This window comes from Clavelina lepadiformis, chromosome 2 (genome assembly GCF_947623445.1).
Source record: "Clavelina lepadiformis chromosome 2, kaClaLepa1.1, whole genome shotgun sequence".
NCBI classification, from domain to species: Eukaryota; Metazoa; Chordata; class Ascidiacea; order Aplousobranchia; family Clavelinidae; genus Clavelina; species Clavelina lepadiformis.
The window spans coordinates 16,151,658-16,176,976 of NC_135241.1; the positions used below are offsets into that span (position 1 = coordinate 16,151,658).

Sequence of the window (25,319 nt, forward strand, 5' to 3'; positions counted from 1 at the left end):
GTTACATTGCTTTATTTGCTCTTTTTGTTGTTATTGTATCGATGTGTTATTGACAAGCAATTTGCTGCAGCTCCTTCTGTGTTGAACTGCGATTTTGAATCGAACAATCTCTGCTCATGGAGCCAGGTTACAGCAGGAGATCAGTTTGATTGGAAACTACAACTTGGTGCGACATCAACTGATAATACTGGTCCTCAATATGATGTCACTACCGGAACAAGTAAGATCACAATTTAATTTACTTTAAATTATTGGAACATTAGTTGCCAGAATAAATAGAAAATTTAATAGATTATGGAGTCTACTAAAACTTTGTCAGAAAAAATTTTTCTTGGTAAATAAATTAATGTTTTAGGTAACGGGCATTATTTGTATATTGAAACATCTTCTCCGCAATCACCTGGAAATGTGGCAAAACTTCAAAGTCCTTCACTTCCAAGCAATCTTGGCGTCCAGTGCTTTACTTTCTGGTACCACATGTACGGCCCGGTCAGTTGGAAAGGCTAAGTCCATCTCTCACTCGTTGCAGTATACAATAGAGGGTACAAGTATGAGAATGTCATCAGATTTTGTTAATATTCTTGTTGTGTTATCTGCAGAACGTCGGATCGTTAAAGTTACGTGTTAATACTGATAATCCAATCTGGACCCACACAGGCAGTGTGTCTGATAACTGGTTCAAAGGTCAGGTAGAGCTTCCATCGAAAGCAACTTCTTATAATTTGTTCTTTGAAGGAGTTGTCGGCAACGCAGACGGAGGTAAACCTGTTGCCACTCTAGGAAGTACATTACTTCGCGTTTAAGCATACTTTTAACCATGTTTCAATATCTCACAGCGTGTATAATTTTAATAATCTCTATATTTCACATCCTGCACCTATGTCTTGTTTTTGTGTATGACTGTTGGATAGTGTTTTAGTTTTTTTGTTTGTATGGTCCGTAATCAAACAGTAAAATATCTCTACGGTCTGGACATGGCGAAATTTTTTATCCTTACATTAAGGTGACATCGGTCTTGACGAATTCCGGCTTCTTTCGGGATCATGTCCGGCATCTGAGATCGGAGTTTGTGACTTTGAAGATTCGCTCGTGTGTGGCTTCACGACCGATGGAAACAACTCACCAGCATGGACGCACACAAGTGGTTACAACAATGAGGTATCCTCTGCAAGCTCCTACTCGCCTTCCATCGACCACAGCTACGGTTCCATGTTTGGTAAATTCATGCAAACCACGGCGAGAAATCTCAACGGGGCAGTATCTAGGTAAGCCTAGCGGAAAACTTCTGTAAGTCTGTTGGGGCTCTTTAAGTCATTTGGATTTTTTTTTTATTTCAAGGCTTTACTCTCCTTCGTATACGCCAACGACCGGACAGTGTCTCGAGTTCTGGTACTACATGCAAGGTACGGAGGCAGACAGCACGTTAAATGTTTATTTAGCATCTGGAACCAATTTGGGACCTGCCCTGTTCAGTTATTCAGGAAGCAAAGGCTCATTCTTTCAGGTGGCTCAGATATCCATCTCGTCACAAGAATATTTTCAGGTATAAAGTTATGAGTGTAGTAAATCGCTTAACCTCAGCGAAAATGTCTATTATGTTATTTATCTTTAGCCAAACATATTAGTTGTTATTTCAAGATTTAATAGATACTGAATTATAGCACATCGTAAACATATTTTATTGTCTTAATCTATCATCGTTTATTTTAGCTCTGTTTTCATACTTTGAGCGGTCCATTATAAAGAGTTTTATGATTTACTTTTGGTTAACTTTTTAGGTTGTTTTCGAGAGCGTGGCTAGCAGACAATCTGCATCTGGTGACAGTTTCGTCATTGCTGTTGATGACGTTGTCTTGCGCGATGGCGGTTGTCCAATCACGGGCAACTGCGATTTTGAAAATGGCGCTTGTACTTGGATGAACAATGTCAACAACGACCCAGCGCTGGGGCATAGTGAGTTGGAATGGTTGATAGGACATGGGTCTGAAACTACTTACATGAATGGACCTGCTGTTGACCATACCTTCAACTCTGCAAGTGGTAAGTTATACCATCTGTGATGCTACAGTATTAAATTAGTATTATATACAGTATTAAGTATATACAGTATTAGTATATACAGTATCTGTTTTAAAAACATGAGCTTGTAAAAATTTTCTATTCTATGTTTTCTGCAAAATATTGATATTAAAAAGATGTTACGGTACGTGTCCAATGATTGGCTAACGTTAATACTTTCCTTTTCAGGAAAATATCTTTACGTTGACAGTTCTTTCAATCATCAGCAAGGTCACAAGGCGCAGCTTTACTCCGATACAGTACTTAGCACTCATGCCCGATGCCTGCGGTTTTACTACTACATGGATGGTCCTGATACCGGTAAGTAGTGTAGAGCGATAAGTTCAAGCGGCATTGTGTAAACGTTTGTAACAACGTTTACGTATTAAAATGATCTCGGTTTAAGGTTGAATTAACATCCTCCTTGGGTTGGCATTCTAGGAACAAGATGACAAAAAAACGCTAGTTTGAAACTCTGGAAACGTGTAGTCATGTGCAATGTACATACCTACATTTACAATGTCACCACTAATACTGCTTGTTTCATAGGGTCACTGAACGCGTGGATAGCAGAGGAAAGCGGTTCCGATTATAATCCTGTGACGATGTGGTGTTTATCCGGCAAACAATCTAACTCCTGGTTGTCTGCTACTATACCACTTCAAGGCTTAATCGCTCCGTATAAGGTTATTTTAATTTCTACTAATGGAACGAGAATAATTCATTTAAATTTAGCTATATCTGATAACCTCCTCCATGAATTGACGTTTGATATTACTTCGTTTATGTTAAAGAATTTTGCATTTAAAATACAGAGAGTTTATGTCATTAACACTGTAGCCAATTCGTATCATAATATCGACTTTGACTGACTGAAAATGTTCCCAAACAGATGGTGTTTGAGGCGGTTTTAACAGCCGGTTATTCTGGTCATGTGGCGGTGGATGACATAGAATTCCTCCAGTTTGATTGTTCATTGACTCCTGCAGCCGCCGCCGTGCAAGATGACGGAACCCAGACGACTGCACAGCCCACCACGCGCGCCCCTATCGCTCCCGGTCCGTACAACTGTGATTTCGATCAAGATACTTGTCAGTATATCCAGGTGCGTACTGTTTACCTCAATTCGTAAAATTTGACAGAAGTAGTGACAATTTAAGTGTAATTTTCCGTATCTTATTCAGCTTATGTTGTAATCTTTATAACTGTTGTATTAGTCCCTGAACGACGTGTTTGACTGGACACGCCAGAAAGGGCCTACAACGACCCAAAACAGTGGACCATTAGCTGATCACACGAGTGGATCTGGTTATTACATGTTCATTGAGACTTCAGTGCCCCGTGTGGAGAGCGAATCGGCTGTACTTGTTAGCGGCATCGGACCTTCAACCCGAGGATCGTGTTTGAATTTCTGGTAAAAACTTTTCTGCCATACTTCAGTATAGATTCTTGTACCTTATTGTTTCGTTTGTGTACAACTATAACTGCGTTCATTCGTTAAGGTACCACATGTATGGAACGGCTATTAATCGTTTGGAAGTTTATGTCAAAGAGACCGGTGATGTAACGAACGGAACTTTGGTCTGGGTGCAAAATACTGGCTTGGGAAATTTCTGGTACCCAGCTAAGATTGACATCATCACTAACCAAGACTTTCAGGTGCAGAGATATGCGTAGATTAACCTTGCTACTAAAAGTGAGCAAACTTTTTAACTTCTAACTTTCGTGCAATAATAACTTAAACGATTTGTTATGCACAATACAAATTTATTTGGTGAGATATTAGCATTCTATTGAGTAGATTGTTGCGGATTAATGTTTCTGGTATTTGCACTGGGTAATGCTCTGGCCTTTTTGTAATTTATGCAAACACTATTAAGCGTAGCTTTGTCGAAGTGTCAATAACTTTTTCTGAGTTTTAAGAAAAATGCAAAACTATTTACGATATAACAAGACCTTGGTTATGAAATGGTTATATGCTTTTTTTCATTTAAACTGTATACTTTGGTGTACAATCCAATATGTTTTTTGTTAACCAAAATCGTTTTGCGCCTCATACAGATTTCGTTTATTGCATTCGTCGGCAATAGTTATGCTGGAGATATAGCGATTGATGACGTAGAAATGCTGCAAGGTTTATGTCCACCACCCGGAATATCGGATTTGTATTGTTCGTTCGAAGACGATCTTGCCTGTCAGTACCAGCAAGACAGCACAGACGATTTTAACTGGATACATACAAGCGGAGGTAAAGTGTATTTTTGTAATACTTTGTAATGATAAATAAGATGAATATTTTCAATTTATTTTTATAAATGCTTTGCTACTGGATTTCAACAAATTACTGAAACGCTTTAACCTTAGGAACGGCGACCGTTGATTCTGGTCCAATTTACGACCACACCTACGGTACCAGCTACGGTCGGTACATGTACACTGAAGCTTCAACCCCAAGAGTGTCCGGTGATAAAGCTCGTATAATAAGTCGCCCCTACAGTCAATTCGAATCGACAGGCGGCGGCTATGAATGTTTAACTTTCTACTATCACATGTTTGGGACATCCATGGGCACGTTGAACGTTTATAAAACCGACGGCTCTGATATCGAGGGCCAACCACTAGGCTCACCTATTTGGACAATGTCAGGAAATCAAGGCAATCAGTGGCATATTGCTCAGGTATATGTCAGGCATACATCTCATAAGTATGTGGTTAAAGTGATTACATATTTAGGAAGATGGAAACACGAATATTTAATTTTATACTAAAAACATAGAATAACATATCTTCTGTGCAATAGAGAAGTAACTGAGAATACTGCATACATATATAAGATATCAAAATCTCGAATTCTCACGGGGCTAAAATGCTCAATAACTTAGCATCGATAACTGTAACATTTTAATCTCGAATTATAAAGTATCCCAAAAATTAGCATTATCTTCACACCAGTATCTCGATCTGCTACGTCATACTCTCAGCTGCGTATATTACCACGTATGCGACACCCTTGTTTTAGGAAACCAAGCGACATACACCTATACCGGAATAATCCCATGACACAAGAGATAGCAGGATAAAAATAGAAACTTGTTGATAATTCGAAAGCTTTCAGATAATTTTGTGTGTGTGATTTAGTCTGGAAACTGGTATTGTATAAAAGTAAAGAATTTGCGAAAAATTTAGTTAAGGTTTTTATTATGGATTTTAAATTGTCCTGATGCTAGAATAAAGGTAGGGACCCTTGTTTTATAGTAACTGTTTTACTCTATGCGCTAATTGGAAATGCAACAGCCAACAGGCAAGTCAGGTAAACAAACGGTGCTGAACACAAAAAATGCGCTCGAGCGGGCTAGTCGGTCCTTCGTTGTGTTTCAGAGCAAACTGGTTTCAAGTCGATTGATTTTCTGAAAAAAAAACTCTTTCAACTGTGTTACTTCAGTGCAGCAGTATTATTTTTATTTTAATAGAAATAAATGCATGTTTTTTCACGTCCATATTTGTTTCAGATCAGTCTACTCAACACTGGCACCTACCAGCTAGTATTTGAAGGTGTTGTTGGAACCAGTTTTTCAAGCGATATTGCAATTGATGACATTATAATCACGACCGGGGAATGCCAGCCACCTGCGGGCTGTGACTTTGAAAAAGTGAGACGTATTTTCGTTTTGAATGGAAAGAAATTTAGTCAAAGTAGGGTAGGTGTATAAGAACTGTCTTGTATGCATCGCTGTTTCCAGGGCTACTGCACCTACACAAACGACGACGACGATGTATTCGACTGGTTGCTAGGCAGCGGAGCGACTGTCACCCCAAATACCGGTCCAAGCATTGACCATACGCTTGGCACTGATAAAGTAGGTTCTGATCTTCCCTGCTATGCTTTGTCACTTGGTTGTTACACGCGATTTTTACAAAATGCTGTATACGTGGAAAAATTATTCGAATTGTGTATAGGCTTCGATTTGCTTCAACCTTATGGTGCATAGTATGGTGCATAATTTCCAATGTAACTGTATAAAATTATTTTCTGTGTATTTTAAAACTATTCTCAACTGACGGGATATTTTCACAGGGAATATATCTTTTCATTGATGCCTCCCCACCGCTTGTAATCGGCGACACAGCAAGATTTAGCTCTGAGCGAATGGTGCCAACCACCGGCTCTGCTTGCGTTCAGTTCTGGTATTTTATGTACGGAGATGGCATTGGAACCCTTAACCTTCTGGTTAACCAAGGTATACCAGGCACTCATGACCTTGACGATGATGCGAAGACATTTGCCGTTTGGTCGCTCACTGGGGAACAGGCCGGCTCTTGGTTGAACGCTCAGGTATTTTAAGCTGTGGTGGTGGTCCATTTTTTGGGCTGCCTGTGACCACCTTATATAATACTCCTTTTATTTTAAAAATACAAAATGAAATCTCAAGCTTGAGCTTTTTATCAGTACACTTGATGAAGCCAGCTCAAGCTTGCAAAAGCACATGTTGATTAAGGAAAAGTAAACTTTTAGAATACTACTATACATTTAGTCTATTTGCATATATACTGAGGTTACCACGTTTTGATCACCGTCTTGGTCACCGGTCACAGAGGCTGGTAATGCGATATTTTTTGCCCAATACTTTAGTGGTTTATAGAAGTACTTGACATATTTTGAGTGCAGAAAGTGATAAATATTTAACTTTATTGTCTAACTCCAAATGGTATCAAAATATTCAAATGTTCGATATTCAATATCTGTTTATTTACGCAGGTTACAATTTCAAGCGTAATCGAGTACTACCTCACGTTCGAAGCGATACGCGGTGCTACCAGTAACGGAGATATCGCCATTGATGACATTCGAGTGACCGATGGAACATCTTGCAAGACACAGCCATCGGAAGCTGATCCATTCGACGATCTTTCTTTGGCGTCCTGTGATTTTGAGACAGGCTTGTGCAGTTGGGCAGACAGCAAAAATGGTAATAACTATAAGGCCTATCAGTAAAATAGTGATTGATTTTTATCTAGTGGTTATCCTTTTGCTTGTTTATGTTTACTTATTACATCTGGGAAACGCAACATTTGTATCGTGATCCTTTTAAATAAATAAATAATTAAGTAAGTCTAGACAGACTCTTAAAATTTTCACGTGTTAACTTTTATCAGATGAGTTTGACTGGACACGTCTAAAGGGCTCAACGGGTTCTTTTAACACCGGACCAACCGGGGACCACACTTCAGGCAATGGATACTATATCTTCCTCGAAACTTCTAGTCCTCGAGTTGAAGGAGATCGTGCCATCTTGCTCTCACCCTGGCTACCACCTATGTCGGAGGGATCTTGTTTCAAGTAAGATTTACTAAATGGTAATGGACTTTTGAGTTATCGCTTAAACGAGGGTTCCTATTTATTTGAATTTAAACTACCACCTATATTTATCTACTTTTACCACAAGGATATAGCATAACATACCATCACAGCCATTTAAGTGCAGTAAAAATCAGAAACCTTAAAGCTTAATTTATTTATTGTTTGTAGCTTTTGGTATCATATGTTGGGACAATCAATCAACGCTCTGAACATGTATGTCGAGTTTTCACACGGTGAGCGGGTACTGGTCTGGTCACTAACGGGCCAACAGACCAACAATTGGCTGTCGGCTTCCTACTCTTTGATGACGTATAGTCCAACTCGTTTGTGGTTAGAGGGTGTGCGCGGTGCAAGTATCTATGGAGATATATCTTTGGACGACTTCAACCTTGCCTTCGGTCCTTGTCCTGCGGATGTATGTTTTATGCTTGTTATTGTTATTACGCCCATTTAACAGTGTTTTATTCGACTATTGCAACGTCGTTAAAGTAGACGCTGCAGACATTTCGCTGATTTCAGTAACTGCAATTCCCCGGCGCTGTTCGGATTATACAAAACTTATTTCATGGGTATACTGTCTTCGCTTTGCATATTTGCTAACCTCTTCTACATCGTAGGGCACTTGCAATTTTGAGGGTCAGTTTTGTCAGTGGCAACAAGATGATGCTGACGACTTCGATTGGACAATTGGCAATAACGGCACCTCCTCCGATAATACCGGTCCTAGCTTAGACCACACATATGGGTCACAGGTTGGCCAGTACACCTATATCGAGACATCAAGGTAATTTATCGTCAATGTATTCATTTACTGTATTTTGGTATACTTTAGCGAGAAAAGTTTATGTCAAGTTTTAATGATCCGTTTTTTATATTCAGCCCGAGAGTTTCCGGAGACATTGCCCGGCTATACAGCTTTGCTTATCCCGCAGGCAGCCGATACTGTTTTGAGATGTACTACCACATGTACGGATCGTCTATTGGATCACTTCACGTTTACGCTAAACCACAAGGACAAGGTTTGCTTCCCGCTCAAAAAATCTGGAGCGAAAGTGGTAACCAGGGCGACTTGTGGCGATACGCTTATGCGACTGCCACAAATCAGCAAGAAGATTTCCAGGTACACAGACAATTTTTAAATATAACCAAAGGTCCCTTAATGTTTTTAATCACGATTTTAAAATAATATACTTTTACATTGTACACCTGACTTTATGTGCATTAATTTGTCGCATTAATGATGTTAAGGGATGTATCTTATACAGTAATCACATTCAAAAATGACACACTTCATGCTTTAAGAAGCAGTTTTATTGCTTATTTTTTACAGATTGTTGTTGAAGGATATGTTGGCACCAGTTTCACAGGAGACATCGCTATTGATGATCTCAGGACGGTGGTGGGAGACTGTGCTCCTCCTGGAAGATGTGACTTTGAGCTTAACTTTTGCTCGTGGGTAAACGTCCAAAGCGCTGCAGGTATTTAGTAGTATGGTTTGTTGGTTTAAAACTTTATTGTCATTGAGGCAATTTTTAAGTAAACAGTCTCATGTAGTAGGGTCTTTTTGTACGTTTTAGGTTTCTTAGTAACATATTTTCTAATATATCAACCTTCTTAATTTTGGGAAGTCACGCTTTAGTTTCGCTGTTTTTTTTCATTCGTTGTTAGTATTCTGAGCTCATCCTTAATTGTGGTACGTTATTTAAGTTATCCTTTTCTCAATTTTTAATTTTCTAATACAGCAAACTACGATGACTTTGACTGGACTAGAAACGCTGGAAATACAGCGAGCGTAACAACTGGACCAGTCGTTGATCACACAACCGGAACCAGCACCGGATTCTATCTTTATATAGGTTTGAATGCACTCAAAGTATTATTATAATAACTATTATAGTACTAAAATCAAAAACAAGAAGCAAATTAGCACTCTGAAGGTTAACTTTATTTTTTTACACGAGTGTTCGCAAAAGATTTTCGTAGTACACCTGAAGAATTAAGCTTATGTTTGCGAAAGCTCGTGTAGAAAAATCTAAAATAAAGTTAACCTTCAGAGTGCTAAATTATATCTTATTTTTTATTTTGCTATAAACGTGAGTTAACACGGTTCAGCCACCATGAACTATTATATTACTGACAGACTTTTATTTTAACTTATCGTCCTTCAATGCAATGGCCACATGTGGATTAAACAGTATTGTTACTTTTTGCATCACTTGTGCTTGTGTATATACAAGAAACATCAACCGTTTCAACCGGATCAAAGGCTTGGTTGAGCAGCGCTGCTTTTGACCCGATGCCGGCAAACGAAGGGAAGTGTTTGACATTCTGGTATCACATGTTTGGCCCGAATATAGGTTCTCTCAATGTGTACATTGCACAGGACAAGCAAGTACGATATTTTTGTTTAGTGCTGAGAGGAGCAGACTTGAATAATTTTAAATTAATGCCGACTTAATATTACATTTAGTTATATATATGATAATTTGCAAGTTAAGATGACATTAACTGGAATTGTAGAACTCGCTTAAGTCGCCGCCTATCGGTTGGTCCCGGTGGAACGCCTATTGTTTTCTGTAATATCAAGTTCGGCTAAGTCGTCTTCACCTAACTCATCTACTCGTTTAACTCGCCACCGATCTTGCTACTACAGTATGACCAAAATAATTCGCATAAGTAGTCAGGCCTTTAAAACACTTTGTCAGCGTGGTTACACGGCAAACTTAATCTGCTACGACTACACTACACCTCTATCGCCCAGCTGTGTGCGATCCTTGTTAAAGAGACACAACCTTATTGGACATCATAATGTACAGTTATGAAGGACCCGGAAACCTTGCCATTTTAGACTGTTTTTATCAGTTTTAGTTTTCCGTCAGTTAGCCATGCTACAGTCAGGTGAAGTTGCCTGGCCAGAGATTACAGAATGACGATGAGAATAAAACTACTTATAGTGAATAGACGATGATTTTATAGCGCAGTTTTGCTTTTGCAATCGAGTGGAGAGTCGTTTTCTGTCTTCAGAAAACCACTCATCAAGCAGGTTATGATTGCAGCATCCTAGGACTATTAGATACGAGGTAGTGCCTGTTAAGTAGATTAAGGCTAGGAGACTATTCAATGTACAAAATTAAAATCTTAATATTTTGACAGTTTTAACCAAAAACAGTTCATGGAGTTAGTTTTTAATCTAATTGTACTACCTCAAAAAATGCAATAAAAATATTTGATTTTGTGTTGTTTGCCTAAGTCGCCACTTTTTCTGTTCCTCTTGATGTGGTGCCTTAGACAAATTCTACTGTAGAATGTTTATATAGCATAGAAATGTTTTGCGGGAAAATTACACCAAAGCTTTGCTTTTGATATTTTTAGAATAGTTTGGACGTTGGTCCTCCTATATTCCAACTCACAGGTGACCATGGTGATTATTGGTTGCCAGCTGCAGTGAACATAACTTCCTCTGCTCGGTTTTTCATCCTTATTGAAGCCGTTAGAGGATCAGGTTATGCTGGTATGATATTAATGTTTCGCTTCTATTGAAATTGACTTCTTGTCCGTTTTGTTTCGTGAAGGATAGAACAATGTTTTTTTACTTACCCTTGTACTGTCGACTTGTTGCATTCTGATGTGACAAATTTTGGAAAGAAATGATAAACTCTATGTTATAGTTTATTGAATATATCGTTAAGTAATAAATAATCATCAATACATTTCTTCACAATTTCCTCCAGGTGACATCTCCATTGATGATATCGATGTGTTTGACAACCTCTGTGACAGTATCACAGCCCCCACTGTCCCGTCAATAGACGATTCTACACCACCACCCACGCCCTGGGACTGCGATTTCGAGACCGGGTGGTGCGGTTGGGATAATGACGTCGGCCAGCCCTTAAATTGGACCAGATGGCAAGGACCGACGTCCACAGGATCAACCGGACCAACAACTGATCATACGACGATGACGCCAGAGGTAGTGATCATGGGAAACTCAACAGTCCCAGAAATTATCGGCTTTGTCTGACTGAGTCCAACAAATAAACACAGAAAAATTCAATAAGCATTTTCAGCAAGCATTTACTATTTTTGTTAGTTGCTACGATGTAAGGTAATCCGGTCGAATTGTTTTATTCATAAACAGGGATATTACGTGTTTGTGGACATGGATTACATTGAGGGAGATGATCACCTTGGTGATCCTGGAAGACTGATCAGTCCAACAGTTACTTCCGCGGACGAATATGGATTGTGCGTATCCTTCTGGTACCATATGTATGGTGACTACGTTAATGAACTGCGAGTGTTCATAAGACAAAGAGAATATGAATCGGCAAGTCTTTGGTCACGGAAAGGATCAAAAGGTCCACAATGGTATTATGGACAGGTGGGATTGCTTTGTGTGCTGCGGGAAGTGAAATTCTAAAACCATTATAACCTAAGTTCACATTGCACTGTTGATACAACGCACATAAGCCGCGCTTAAATCAAGTGGAATAAGTTTTAAATATCAGCTATTCACTTGCACATTAATTCTTCAGGTTCATATACCGAGGGCTGGAGATTTTAACGTCGTGTTTGAAGCTTTGCGTGGAAAAGGTTACAGCAGCGATATTGCATTGGACGATATTAAATTCTATCAAGGCTACTGTCCACCAACCCCACTGTGCGATTTTGAAGAGAGCAATATATGCGGTTTTGAAAACGATCCAACCGCCGACTTCGCATGGTCGCGCAACAGTGGCAACACGTCGTCTGCAAACACAGGTCAGGAAACCTTACGGCAAAACCAATCTAGTTTTGCCTGAAACTTTGCTACCTAAAACAATGCAAATATCTGATTTTGCTTTTTTAAATAGTAACAACAAACGTATAACATTTTGTATTAGTATTTTAGTGGATTTTGTTAAATTACTTTAAAATGTTGCTATCTTCTTCTGTAGGGCCTGATGTTGACCACACCACTCAAACAGCAAACGGTTATTACATGTATACGGAGGTCAGCAATAAGGAGGAAGGTGACAAGGCGAGATTAATCAGCGCCAGGCATACTGCTACTATTGAAGTCTGCGTCGTATTTTGGTACAAATATATTTCCTCGCCCACAGTCTTTAAATAACCAAAGGCGGGCGTGACCAACGATACTGTGTACTAGGTTCCACATGTACGGGAAAGCGATCGGGACATTGAATATTTGGGTCATAGAGAATGACCAATACTCTCCACTGCCGTTGTGGACTCTGACCGGCAACCAAGGCAGTGCTTGGAGAAGAGCATCTTTTGCGATGCAGACGACGTCACCATTTCAGGTATTTGCGCGCATTTTTAGGTTTACGAAACGATCAAAGTTAGAGTACGGTAAGCTTACTGTTGCTTGGTTTTTCATTGCGACTGGAACCAGCTTGTCTTTGAGGGGATCAGAGGAACCAACGTTGCTGGAGACATCTCGATTGACGACGTTGAGCTTCGGAGCGAGACCTGTGAGCTACCTGGTAAGCTGCTGTAAAATGTTTATTATAGGAATACATAAACAAGATAAAGCGACAAATATGCTATAGGTCACGTTTTAGAAATTAATTTTTCACGACGCCTGTACTTTGCAGGGACTTGTGATTTTGATTTCGACAAATGTGGTTGGACAAACTTAGACGACGACAACTTTGATTGGATGTTGAAAAAAGGACCAACGGACACTGACAGTACCGGACCTTCCGCTGATCACACTACGGGAAAAGGTCGTTGAAGTGGCTTTGAAATTTAGTTTACCGTTTTCCATATTATACTTCCATACTATAAACGTATTTTACTTAGTTGATACATCACACACGATTATGTGTAGCATATCGATATGTCCCAACATGAATTGCGTATATGTTATTCCATGCAGGTTACTACATGTACACTGAAACCTCTCAACCACGTCAGCAAGGCGATAAGGCCCGACTTATTTCAGAACCATTCTTCAAACCTGCCTACGCCACCGACAACACGCATTGTTTCAACTTCTGGTAACTGCTAATATTTTTCTTTAACGATAGAACAAACGTTTGATCGACAGCTTGGTTTGAATATAATCTTTTTGCATTCAGACTTGTGGAAGATTTTCATACTCTTTAAAGTTTAAACGAAACTTTTTTCTACATTGCTATCAAACGAATTACTCCTATTGTAAAACAGATGTTAAACAGTCGACAAATCGTATTTGGTACAGGTACCACATGTACGGGTCATCTGTTGGGTCGCTAGAGATATTTGTTCTCTCCGGCGAATACCCAGGAACGCAACAGAGCGTCTGGCGGAAAAATGGTCAACAAGGAACTGACTGGATGGATGAAATGGTAAGCCGAGTGACCGTTGTAGCAAACTTTGTACTTCATGGAAGAAAATTATTAAAATTGGCCATGCACAGTACAACAATTGACATACCTTTGCATATGTTTTAACAGATTGAAATCCCAGCTTACGACCAGTTCTACATAATAATCGAGGGAACGGTTGGTGCTGGTGTTGCCGGGGACATAGCAATTGACGACATCGTAACATGGCTTGGTACGAATATACCGTTGCAGAATTTAATGATGTTATTAAAATTAAAGCAAAGCATTAACGTATTTAGTAGGGTATAGCGAAGTCAAAGGTTGATGGTTTGCGAAAATATGTGGCAAAACATAAGAAATTATTTTATTAAAGCAGACTAATCGTCGTATATTTTGATGTGGTTCTTAGGAGGATGTGTGACTCCAGCACCGCCGAGTATCATCAGTTGTGGCATCACATCGGATCAAATCAGCAGCGACCAACTGTGCGACTTTAGTTTTGGTGAGTTTTCAACGAAATAAGTTGGCCATACTCGCACGTTGGTTTTTGTAAACCGGCTGCGTCATACTAAAATCAACATTTCGTAATGTTTGCTTTGCGAGTTTAAAATCTTTTTTGTCTGTTTTCGGGATTGTTGAACCATTTATCGTTGTTTTTTAAGATTGTCCAAACCGCTGGGACGAAGCCGCTTGCGGGGAATGTGCTTTTGAAAACGATCAGTGTGGATGGACAGATCTTTCCTTTGCCAGTTACAAATGGGTGCGGGACCGGGATGGTACCTCCGGTATTGCTACTGGACCTTCCACTGACCATACTCTAGGAACATCTGCTGGTAAATCAAGATAGGATTCCTAATTTTCTCCAAGATTTTTCATTTTCTGCAGATTACATACAACTGGACCGCTTATAGGTTTGGTACAGTTGTTCTTTGCGGGTTGTTACAGGTTATTACATGGCTGTTGAGGCCAGAGATTCATCTATCCAGGCAGAGGCAGACATGATTACTCCAACTCTCCATCAAGCAAGTGCTACCTGTCAGGTAAAGTGTTATATTTGAATGTTTGCTTATAATGCTACATGCTTGTTAGTTGTTTAGTCAAATTACGCCAAAAAGTCTTCAAAGCTCTAATTACACAATTTAATGAAAATGATTCAACTATCCTTGTCTATATTCTTATATTTCTTGTTGTATAGATGGTTTTCTTCTATCACATGTATGGAAGGGGTTTCACCGAATCTCTTCTCAATCCAAATCCCGGGGAACTCCGTCTCGTTATGAGAACTGCAACAAGATCATTTACAATCTGGCAACATAGCTTTGATGAAGGCAACAAGTGGAACGAAGCAAACGTTTACATTGGTATTTTCTGCAATAATACGCAGTGTATCAACTGTTAATTGGGTTCTACAATAGGCTACTTGTGGTTGTGAATTACAGGGTATATAATAACTCTTAAAAACTTTTTCTATTTGCTACGCTTTATCCTATAGGACGTGTTCCTGAGAATTTTGCATTGTCTTTCCAAGCAATCCGTAGCTTCAGTGGGCAAGGAGATCTTGCTATTGATGACGTTGTATTCGTAAACTGCGCTTTGCCCAATGTAACAACGGATTCATGTCAAACTGACGAGTACAGGTAACATTAAACTCTGCGAAAAAGTTACGTTTTGCAGGATAGAAAAACCGTTTTCTAGTGAACTGCGTAATGTTTATGATGGCTGGTTATTTAAGTATTGTTGTGAAACTTCCCATTCCCCGTTTTTAACCGACTAAACTATACCGTAGGTGTACGCGCGGGGCGTGTGTCAACAAAGAACTTCGCTGCGATCTAACCGATGACTGTGGCGACGGAAGCGATGAATTATCGTCTTTATGCAATGACTACACCATGTGTGACTTTGAAGATGGGTTATGTGACGGTGCGTCTATATATGTAATAATTTAAATAATCGACGAACCTGACTTCATAATTAATCATTACGTTCCTAATACGGCAAAAAATTTTTATACTGCTGTGACAATCCAACTTTTTGTAACTTATGAAATTCTTGTATTCAGTGTTGGAATGATTCAGTATGACTGCACACCGTATACAAGTATAACGATAAATTATTTTTACCATTATTTATCAAACTTTACAAACTCTCGGCCTAAATCACGTGAATTTACGCTAGGTATTAATCTGGGCACCATTTCTTGGGAGTGGCGTTCGGCTGATACCCCACACAGCACTGGCACTGGACCTACTCGTGACCACACAACTAACACCGACGTGGGGTAAGACAGTAACAAACGATCGCCTTTTGCCATGTTGTAGTGGTACATGTTTGTGATATTTCTGATACTTTCAAAATACTACTAAAATACATGGAACTTGATTGTGTATTACATAAGGATTTGCTTAAAACTATTATTTGTGAGACAAACGTCAATACTCACCCATGATATGCTTTCATATTACCCTAAAAATACCTGAAACTTTGACTGTTTGTTTATCTAAAAATTTTTGTGGTTGTAGGCTAAATGTAGACGACAGAGCTTTAGTTAAATTTTTGCTTATAAAATTTAAAACCATATCCAGATCTATGGTTCATTGTTGAAGTAAGGTTTTCTTTGCTGGTTTACACTGCCATTTAAAAAGGTGTTTTTTTCATGAGGTTAAGCCTAAAATTACAAAGCTACTTTTGGTGACATGTTCCCATGACCATTTTGCTCTATCGTTATACCTAGTTGCTGTATAGCTTACACGGTACTGGTATGATAACGTTAACTTTTGATTAAGCAGGATCATGGGTTAGCTTTGGAGCTGATTAAATGTTAGGCGGAGGCCTGAGGTAGTTATAATTACAATAACTATAATTTAGAACGAGGTCAGTGTGCCCTGTATTTAAAAGTAAGTCATGCAGCGTGCTATACCCAACACTCAACTATCAGTTAGTCGATTTATGTACATTAATTACAAACGTCGAGTCCCTAAACGTTAGCAAATTTGGCTGAAACCTTTCTTGATAAAACCTTACCATATCCATAGCGTATTGCTAGTAACTTATTTCCAATATTCGGCAACAATGGCACTATATTTTATAGCATAGCATACCCAAAAATCTTTAGTATATTTAGTTATAGCATTTCAAGAAACAGTTCCCGAAATACCCAATGTAGCCTACTAGATAAAGCTTTGTCCACTAGTGTTGCCTGCATTAAACCGCGTCGGTGTTACGGCCAGGGAACTGTTTTCTGTTTGCTCTTAAAATGCCTTGTAAACTGGTTTAAATACACTTGGTTATGAACAGTTTTGAATTTAATTATCCACGGCAGTACCAATTTTGCTATGGGATCTAATTTTTGTAACAAATCTTTAAACTAGACCAACTAAATTTGGTACATGGCGTTATTCAAATTAATAAATTATGTCAAATTATCATAAACATTTTACTCAAAAACATTACGCCAATTATTTATATGTTATTACTTATTAGCATTGCGAAAGCGAACCAAATCAGTTTGTGTCAGCTATAAAATACTTCTTGCATTTGTCAGGCACTACATGTACATGAATGCCGCACGTCCAAACGTTGAAGGCGACACGGCTGTCTTTGTTTTCCCTCCCATACAGGGCAGTGGGACTGTTTCTGGCCAGTGTAAGATGAGGTTCTACTACCACATGATTGGGAGACATGTCGGACAGTTGAATATTTACAAACGAACAGAAGTACGTTGTGTTAGTTCAAAATATGAACTCTTCTTGAACAACTTTATTGTGTAATTTCCTACTTCTTTTCATACCTATATCTTGTTGGATTAGTGTTGTGTATTATCAACTTGCAATGATTTAGGATGGAGGACCATGGATATTACTGTGGTCAAGAAAAGAAGCGCTTGTTCAAGATTTCTTTGATCGTGCAGAACTTACACCTGCAGACAGCAAAAACTTCCAGGTTTACTAAAGCTTTCATAATACGAAGATTTTTTGAAATTAGAGAAATAAGTTTTTTTACGAAATATTTTACTTATTCTTGCAGATTTTGATCGAAGGTGTCGTTGGCAACGGACACGAAGGTGATATCGCTATTGATGACATAAGCTTCTCTCCGGCCTGTCAGTTTATCACGAGCACTTTGCCACCAGGCACAACAGCACCCACCACGCCATCCCCTTGTCCTGTAGTTGGCCAAGTGGCATGCGACGACCGCGTCACTTGTATAGATAGCACGCAGGTAGACTTCTTTCAGTCTTGTAGAAGCTGAAAACGATTTTTAAAGAAAAAATTCATTAAATCTTGAGGAAATTTTAATTAATTTTTTCCTCCTAAAAGAACCGTTACCTTTTTATAAAGTCGATGTAATAATCTTCATTTCGTGTAGGTTTGCGATTTCATTAACGATTGCCCGGCAAACGGCGCTGGTGATGAGACCATATGTGGAGCGTGTACGTTTGAACCAGGTACCTGCGGCTGGACAGACACTAGTTCAGGAACTTGGGCATGGAATCGTGTCCCGGTCAGCGTAGTTAATGATCCTGCCGGTCCGCAAGTCGACCACACCAGTCATAGTCCTTCAGGTATGTTACAATGTTATTACAAATTGATGTTAATATTGGCAGCCATTTCGAACAAATCTGTGGTGTTGTAAGAGTTTTGTAATTTTTTCTTTATTTCATTTTAAATAGCTTTCGTTCATTGATCTGGTTTCCTTGCTTTTATTTATTTTTTTTGCGTTTCTGTAGGCTACATTATGCACATTGACCGAACTCAGTCGTCATTTTTGTCAAATGCAACCATGGAAACAGGCCCTCTTGGCCCAAGCGGGATTGCCTGTCGTGTCAATTTCTATCTCTATTTGGGTGGAACAGGTTAGTTGGAGTTACTGGTGCTGTTTAACTGGCATCAATAACATTTCCTGCAAGGTAGTTTGCACAGATAAAGGTTACGATGAACTTTCAATTTTTCCTTGAAAAAAGTTATTTTCCATCACATTACTCGTGAATTTTAGCTTAAACTAACTCTCATTGTAACAAAATCATATAATAAGTTTAGCAAAGAACACCAGTTAAAATGTCTCACCGCAGGAGACGCTGGCGCTGTGTTCCTTCGGGTCTTCCCGGACGCGAATAACAACAAAAACTACAAGGACGTTTGGTACGCACAAGGCACACAGGGATTGGATTGGAGTGCAAAGTCTGCACCTTTAGGAAAAAGACCTGCTGGGTACAAGGTAATCGGCTTTGAATTCTTTAAAACCATGTTGATTTAGAAAGTAATTCTAGAATACTTCTGCAATGTTCTATATTTATTGGAAATTAAATGCAGATAATGCTGATGGGTTTGCCTTCCATACTGGCCGTCGGTACAACGGACATATCGATCGATGACGTCACGTACGAGAACTGTGACCCGTCTTACATTCCAGCAAATGTCAGAGACCTATCTTGCGACTTTGAGGTTGACACCTGCGGTTGGTACCAAGAGCAGGATAAAGATGACTTTGACTGGAGATACGGACAAGGCGCAACCGCAGGCGTTATTGTGAATACTGGACCAGGTAATTCGGTATAGAAGGAAAAGTCTTACTCCATGTTGATTTTGAAATGCCTACGAATTTTCATCGCATTGCTTTCGTCGACAGTAATTTCAGTCTAAGTATGAGTTTAGGCCTTGCTTTCATTAATAAAAGTATTAGGTAAATGAAAGCATGTTTCATATACAATTAGCAAAAAAAAACTCCTTGAAGTTTTCTACTTTGGGTTTTTGTTGCTCATGATTGATTCTTGGAAATATTCACCCAGGATACGATCATACACTGGGCGAAGGACAACAAGGCCATTTCTTGTTCTTGGATGCCGTGCGAAACATTAATCCTGGTTCAACTACGAGGCTTATAACCTATCCCCAACCACCATCAAGCAATGCGAATAGCTATGTAAGCAATATTTAGTTAACCTGTGTAAGTTGCCGCTCAGCATTGTCCGCGTTTTAACGCTTTAACACTTCAGAATGCCGATAGTTTTAATAGGAAACCAAGTTGACTTGAATTGGATTTTTAGATTTGTGTCGAATTTTACTACCACATGTTCGGTGCCAACGTTGGAAGTTTGACCTTATATCGCATCAACCACGATAAGAACGACGCTTACTGGAAGATGTGGACCCGCTCTGGTTCCCAAGGAAACAGGTAGTTTTTTGATTGTTGTTTTTGTTATATCAACATTATCTGGGCGACAAGTTTATGTGTATTTATGTGTTTTTCGGTGTCGAAAGCACATACGAAAGTAAAACCATGCACAGTTTGCACAACTATTAACTACTGCGGGAGTGTAATTAATGACTTGACGTATCCAATTTGTTCTATTTTATTGAAAAATATCATCTCATGTCGTTTTGCTAATTGCAGGTGGAACTATTTAAGCTATCGTCACACGGCGAATATGAGATGGTCGTTGGTCATTGAAGGTGTCCGAGGCCTCTACAACGGAGACATAGCTATCGATGACATCAAAATAACCGAGGCAAATTGCGCCTTGAGAGAACGAGAATGTGACTTTGAAGCTGATTGTCACTTCACCCAGGTAGTCAGAGCCGTAATTGTTTTCAAAGATAAATTAGTTATTATATTTCTGGTTACCGATACAGTTTAACGTTGCTCAATGCCATGTTCATTTTTGGTATAGTCTACTAATATATTTTTTATTTACATTCCAGGACAAAACTGACGACGGAGTAGACTGGGTCAAAAAGCGGGGTGCTGCCCCTCATTCAGATGTAACTGGGCCCACAGTAGATCACACAGCTCAGACTGATGATGGACGTTACTTTCTCGCGGAAATGTATTATTCGGAGGTTGGAGATCGCAGCCGTGTTGAGTCTCAAACTCATCCTCGCACCGTCTCGTCCCAATGTTTGACTTTCTGGTACGTCAAAGTTTTTCTTCTTTCAAATCTTTCAAATATCCGAAGTATTGTCAGTTTATGAAAATCTCTTTATTATGGTTTTGTGGTAACTTTGCTTGAAGTTATCATAAAGTTATGAAATTTTATCTTAACGTAATTGTATAACCAATGCATGACCACTGTTAGTTAATTTAAGTGTTTGCGAATGCAGTATGTTGCCTCATAGCTGTTCATCTTCTGCGCAATCTGCTGTGAAAATAGTCAGTTTATAAATGTATTTTGCTTTACTTTTGGTTACAATTTGAAAAAACTGTTGTGCAAATAGATGCATTTTACCTGATTTACAACCTTTCTCAGGTACTATATGTACGGGGAGGGAATGGGGGCTCTTAACGTATACAGACACCCCTATAAACAGTTCGACACTGACGCTGAGCTTTTGTGGAATATGTATGGTAACGCTGGACCTATCTGGCGTTTGGCTAAAGTTACCCTTCCGTCATCATCTTATGATTTCCGGGTAAGGTGGTAGTTTTTTAGCTTTACAATTGGATAAAGCGATTCATCATAATAGACAGAAATGATTATTGGGATAGCTTTTTCTTCTTTAAAACTTTACTATCTCTTCCAGGTTACCTTTGAGGCGGTTAGAGGCAATACTCAGGCATCTGATGTCGCCATTGATGACATGAAGATTTTGGACGGGGAATGCCCACCACCAGGTGAAGCGTTATAACGAACCTTATAGTTTAACTTTGCTGATCTACTTATATAAGAAGACTGAAAGGGGGGTTTTGGACTAAAAGGTTTTTACTTACACCTTTATGTTGTCGTAGGAACTTGCGACTTTGAAGCTGACTTGTGTGATTGGAAAAATGTTCCCGATGGCGTTGACGACCTGGACTTTTTGTGGGCCAATGGTGCCTCACCTAGTCAGTTCCAAGGACCGCCCGTCGACCATACTACTAACTCGGCAGTGGGTATGTAATAAAACCCCACACATTATGAATTATATTCAGAATTTCAGATAAACCGGAAATGTTTCGCCCTCCAGGTCATTTCCTTTTCATTGAACTGAACATCCTCACACAGCAGCCTCTAGCTGGTTGGTTAAGCAGCCAGCTGTATCCACCCACCGGTTCGGCATGTTTCAGATGGTGGTATTATATGGACGGTGCTGCCGTCGGTTCGTTGTCGATTTACATACAGGTGAAATCCTATTTATTGCTTTAGTCCTAAAATCACATGTTCAAACGATTTGCGCGTTACACAAATCCAGAATATGTAACCTTCTTCATTTTAGTTGTTTAAAATGCATTTCATGTTCTTTGCAGGACGTTGATAGTGACATAAGTGAAATCAAGACGAATACGAATCCGATATGGACTCACAACGGTGCTCAGGGCGAGTTTTGGATACAAGGAGAAGTTAATATTGTTTCGGACAAAGAATGGAGGTAACTGAAATTTAGTCGATCTTGTTGTATAGGTTTTGTGTATAAAGGGTGTTCTTGATTTTAAGTGTGAGCCATGTTGCACTTCATAATTAATTAATTATTAATCTCACTAAATTGATAGACTCCGAGAAGTTCTGTTATTGTTTTCAATAACACTAGTAAATAGACACGCAAAAGCATTAGTAAAAAATGTTAAATCAATACCTACAAGAAAGGAATTGCTGCCTTAAACTTTATCATGTTTCACTTGTATGTGAATCAGAATCGTTATTGAAGCAACAAAGTCGTCAGCTCTCGATGTTGGTGATATTGCTGTCGATGACTTTGAACTTGTTTTACATCAAACTTGCGCTGGGTCAAATGTTACCACTCCGGAACCTGTCATTACTACAACGCCAACCCAGGTAAATTGGTTGAAATTAGTTTTATTAAAGTGGTATAGTTAAATGTAATAAACGACAACAGTGCGAAATTAACATGCATCTTTTGAGTTTAGGCGCCCAGCATCTGGGATTGCGATTTCGAAGACAACGATTTTTGCACTTGGACCTCGAGTACTGGAGTTCAAGGATCATGGACTGTACAAACCGGTCCTACGCCGACTGAAAATACCGGTCCACCATCGGATCACACATTAGGCTCCTTTGCAGGTCATTATGCATACACTGAAGCGGACGGTCTGTCACAATACGCCAAATCCAGGTATATATACTTGTAGATTTTCCTTCAAATGTTGTGTGCCTGTACTTATAAGTTATAACTATATTGTCATAGATATTTTTCTAAGTCATAGCTGCGTATGAAAAAATAGAGAATACGTAAAAACATTTCTGCGTTAATTTTTATTTTGTGCCGGTTGAAAATAAATTATTTTCATGACCAAATGTAGAGATATCTTCACCAAGCAGATTATGTTTTGTATGTTTGTTTTCATTTCAGACTAGTAAGCACGGAAATAACTATTCCAACAGCTGGCCGATGTCTCCAGTTTTATTTTTACATGAATGGAGAGAACACCGGATCACTTGCTGTGATTCTTCGGACACCCGATGGAACAGAATCACTGGCTTGGTCAAAATCTGGTTCAAGAAACGACAGGTAAGAAGCCGTGGCAAAGAACTCATGCAGGCTAACTCAACATACCCGTAACTTTGTGTGTTAGAAATCCATGCTTCTATTTTAAGTGTATGCTTACCAGTATTTATTACTTTGATGCTCTGGCTATCTATACATCGGTTAATTCCAGGGATTCATTTCTAGCATTTTAAGTTACAGGAGCCTGTTTAATTTTGAAGGGTTGGTAGAATTGAATTGATGCAAAATTTATTTCGTTGTTAAGGTGGCATCAAGGACAATACTTCATTTCAACACCGGGCACTTTTACTGTCATATTCGAAGGTTCGCGTGGTGATGGAATATATGGAGATACAGCTATTGATGACATTAGCCTCAAAGTGCGTTATAAAAGATATTAATAAAAAAGCTTTAAATGCTAACTATTACTACTTAGGGGTCAGGAAAGTAACTAAGACCGTTTCTTAGGTTGGTGAGTGCCCGACTTCGACGGCAATATGCGATTTTGAATCGGACGATATATGTGGTTATACTTACGATGAAACTGCTGATTTCCTATGGCAACGTAAGAAAGGTCCTATGCCGACAACAGATACTGGACCTTCTGTGGGAGATCATTCTACAGGGACCGCAAAGGGATACTACATGGTGACAGGTAAAACTTTTAGACCTGTGCCCGTAAAAGCGCTTTGTTCAGAGAATGTTTAATGCCATCTAGTAACGAAAATGTAGTAATGCGCACACAAAAGGTACCGTGTTAATGCTTCTTCTAATCTTAAACATTAGTAACACTAGCTTGTGCTTTCAGAGGGTACTGGCGTTGAGGAAGGTGCAATTGCTCGATTGGAAAGTCCCGTTTACCCAGCAACATTTGGGCAGTGTGCCAGGTTTTGGGTGGTACTTTATGGTTCTACTTCAAAGTACGGCACACTCAACGTGTACGCAAAAACAGAAGCCGGATTGGGTGACCCGTTGTGGTCGGTTTCACAATCGGTACACTTTTTATGTTCATCAACAATGTTATACAACAACAAATATGGCGATTTTGTTGGGGATTAAAATTTTTACACTTAGTGTTATTGTTATCTTTGTATATTTCTTTAGGTTAGTCAAGAATGGAGGCATAGTATGGTGACTATTATCAGCCCATTCGATTATCAGCTGGTTTTCGAAGATGTGAGTGGCGCTTACTCAAAATCAGACAAGGCTGTCGATGATGTGGTCATACTCGACGGTCCGTGTCCTACTTATGCAACTTGCGATTTCGAGGAAGGATACTGTGGATGGACTCAAGTAGATTTTTTGCAATAAAAGTTTCGATAAGTTGATTTTGACTTGGTAACAGGTGACTTTTTGAGCGCTGGACTTTGCCGTAGGTGTTAATACCGTCTGACGAATTGGATTGGGTTCGTCTTTCTACCCAAGATGATGGGGACCACACAACTGGCACCGGACATTACATTGCAATGATGGCAGATGATCAAACTGCTGGTAGCAGAGCAAGGTAACCACCAAACGTTTATTTTTTAAGTAATTGTCAAAGCATATTTTTGATTTGTGAGATTAATTATAAAGTAACAAATTGCAGGCGAATAGGAAAATGATTTTTATACATACTACTGTACATTTAAAACAATAATATACCCGCTGTGCTTGTTTTAGGTTACTTTCTGACCTTTTCCCATCGAGTTATACCGTTGAAAATCTTAATCACTGTTTGAGCTTCTGGTATCGTACAACAAGAACCGCCACAACATTAAATGTCCTAAATATGAATTCGCAGTTTGGTGAACAACAGATTTGGTCGTCTACCAACTCTGCCAGTATGTCCTGCTTTCTTCCGTAAATTTTTCTTGATGTTTGCACTTTGTACTAATTTTCCTTTACTTTGGACCATTGTCTTGTCTTTAATGCGCTGTTGTTACTGCAGCCGGGATTTGGACATTTGCCCAAGTTGACCTCACTGCAGCCACAGAATTCAGCATTATCCTGGAAGGGGTTGTTGGAAATGGAGGTGGAACCATCTCTGTAGATGACGTCACCACAACATCCGGAAGGTAATGGGAAGATACGCTTGATGGAGAGTTATCTTGTTTACAAAGAATTGTAACCCGAAACTTAGCAAGTGCATAAATAGTTGTGGTATCATTCAATTGTTTTGTTTCATTGGTT

General features: G+C 39.2%; 2 protein-coding genes and 1 long non-coding RNA gene across 3 annotated transcripts in view; 2 read left to right on the forward strand and 1 right to left on the reverse strand.

Annotated features, from left to right (window-relative positions):
• Positions 1-15,372, forward strand: part of LOC143446642 (MAM and LDL-receptor class A domain-containing protein 1-like) — a 34,712-nt gene extending 19,340 nt beyond the window's left edge. Inside the window, exons 52-91 of the mRNA XM_076946382.1 lie at positions 71-220; positions 356-489; positions 600-759; positions 1,004-1,265; positions 1,339-1,543; positions 1,779-2,040; positions 2,248-2,379; positions 2,608-2,744; positions 2,951-3,163; positions 3,276-3,472; positions 3,561-3,717; positions 4,120-4,306; positions 4,423-4,736; positions 5,568-5,708; positions 5,799-5,915; positions 6,134-6,391; positions 6,815-7,025; positions 7,213-7,396; positions 7,586-7,832; positions 8,035-8,201; positions 8,297-8,537; positions 8,748-8,895; positions 9,160-9,273; positions 9,655-9,809; positions 10,790-10,928; positions 11,149-11,390; positions 11,559-11,801; positions 11,956-12,181; positions 12,358-12,496; positions 12,570-12,723; positions 12,816-12,906; positions 13,018-13,149; positions 13,302-13,422; positions 13,626-13,752; positions 13,861-13,963; positions 14,141-14,233; positions 14,394-14,564; positions 14,677-14,771; positions 14,927-15,092; positions 15,224-15,372. Coding sequence (XP_076802497.1) covers positions 71-220; positions 356-489; positions 600-759; positions 1,004-1,265; positions 1,339-1,543; positions 1,779-2,040; positions 2,248-2,379; positions 2,608-2,744; positions 2,951-3,163; positions 3,276-3,472; positions 3,561-3,717; positions 4,120-4,306; positions 4,423-4,736; positions 5,568-5,708; positions 5,799-5,915; positions 6,134-6,391; positions 6,815-7,025; positions 7,213-7,396; positions 7,586-7,832; positions 8,035-8,201; positions 8,297-8,537; positions 8,748-8,895; positions 9,160-9,273; positions 9,655-9,809; positions 10,790-10,928; positions 11,149-11,390; positions 11,559-11,801; positions 11,956-12,181; positions 12,358-12,496; positions 12,570-12,723; positions 12,816-12,906; positions 13,018-13,149; positions 13,302-13,422; positions 13,626-13,752; positions 13,861-13,963; positions 14,141-14,233; positions 14,394-14,564; positions 14,677-14,771; positions 14,927-15,092; positions 15,224-15,372 — 6,884 coding nt within the window. The remainder of the gene's footprint in view (positions 1-70; positions 221-355; positions 490-599; positions 760-1,003; positions 1,266-1,338; positions 1,544-1,778; positions 2,041-2,247; positions 2,380-2,607; positions 2,745-2,950; positions 3,164-3,275; positions 3,473-3,560; positions 3,718-4,119; positions 4,307-4,422; positions 4,737-5,567; positions 5,709-5,798; positions 5,916-6,133; positions 6,392-6,814; positions 7,026-7,212; positions 7,397-7,585; positions 7,833-8,034; positions 8,202-8,296; positions 8,538-8,747; positions 8,896-9,159; positions 9,274-9,654; positions 9,810-10,789; positions 10,929-11,148; positions 11,391-11,558; positions 11,802-11,955; positions 12,182-12,357; positions 12,497-12,569; positions 12,724-12,815; positions 12,907-13,017; positions 13,150-13,301; positions 13,423-13,625; positions 13,753-13,860; positions 13,964-14,140; positions 14,234-14,393; positions 14,565-14,676; positions 14,772-14,926; positions 15,093-15,223) is intronic.
• LOC143446643 (uncharacterized) lies at positions 14,559-18,197 on the reverse strand. Its single transcript, XR_013113966.1, has 4 exons — positions 18,057-18,197; positions 17,743-17,975; positions 17,519-17,647; positions 14,559-15,014 (listed from the first exon to the last, which is right to left on the reverse strand). It is a non-coding gene; the product is annotated as an uncharacterized LOC143446643 (long non-coding RNA).
• The window catches only part of LOC143446640 (MAM and LDL-receptor class A domain-containing protein 1-like), a 39,454-nt gene continuing 32,294 nt past the window's right edge, over positions 18,160-25,319 (forward strand). The window contains exons 1-23 of the mRNA XM_076946378.1: positions 18,160-18,292; positions 18,458-18,583; positions 18,800-18,945; positions 19,041-19,272; positions 19,517-19,650; positions 19,775-19,902; positions 20,122-20,296; positions 20,430-20,638; positions 20,975-21,137; positions 21,249-21,339; positions 21,454-21,597; positions 21,672-21,826; positions 21,952-22,073; positions 22,336-22,477; positions 22,570-22,775; positions 23,013-23,171; positions 23,413-23,527; positions 23,616-23,802; positions 23,956-24,140; positions 24,252-24,440; positions 24,524-24,651; positions 24,810-24,970; positions 25,078-25,204. Of these exons, the coding sequence (XP_076802493.1) occupies positions 18,466-18,583; positions 18,800-18,945; positions 19,041-19,272; positions 19,517-19,650; positions 19,775-19,902; positions 20,122-20,296; positions 20,430-20,638; positions 20,975-21,137; positions 21,249-21,339; positions 21,454-21,597; positions 21,672-21,826; positions 21,952-22,073; positions 22,336-22,477; positions 22,570-22,775; positions 23,013-23,171; positions 23,413-23,527; positions 23,616-23,802; positions 23,956-24,140; positions 24,252-24,440; positions 24,524-24,651; positions 24,810-24,970; positions 25,078-25,204 (3,416 nt within the window). The 5' untranslated portion in view covers positions 18,160-18,292; positions 18,458-18,465. The remainder of the gene's footprint in view (positions 18,293-18,457; positions 18,584-18,799; positions 18,946-19,040; positions 19,273-19,516; positions 19,651-19,774; positions 19,903-20,121; positions 20,297-20,429; positions 20,639-20,974; positions 21,138-21,248; positions 21,340-21,453; positions 21,598-21,671; positions 21,827-21,951; positions 22,074-22,335; positions 22,478-22,569; positions 22,776-23,012; positions 23,172-23,412; positions 23,528-23,615; positions 23,803-23,955; positions 24,141-24,251; positions 24,441-24,523; positions 24,652-24,809; positions 24,971-25,077; positions 25,205-25,319) is intronic.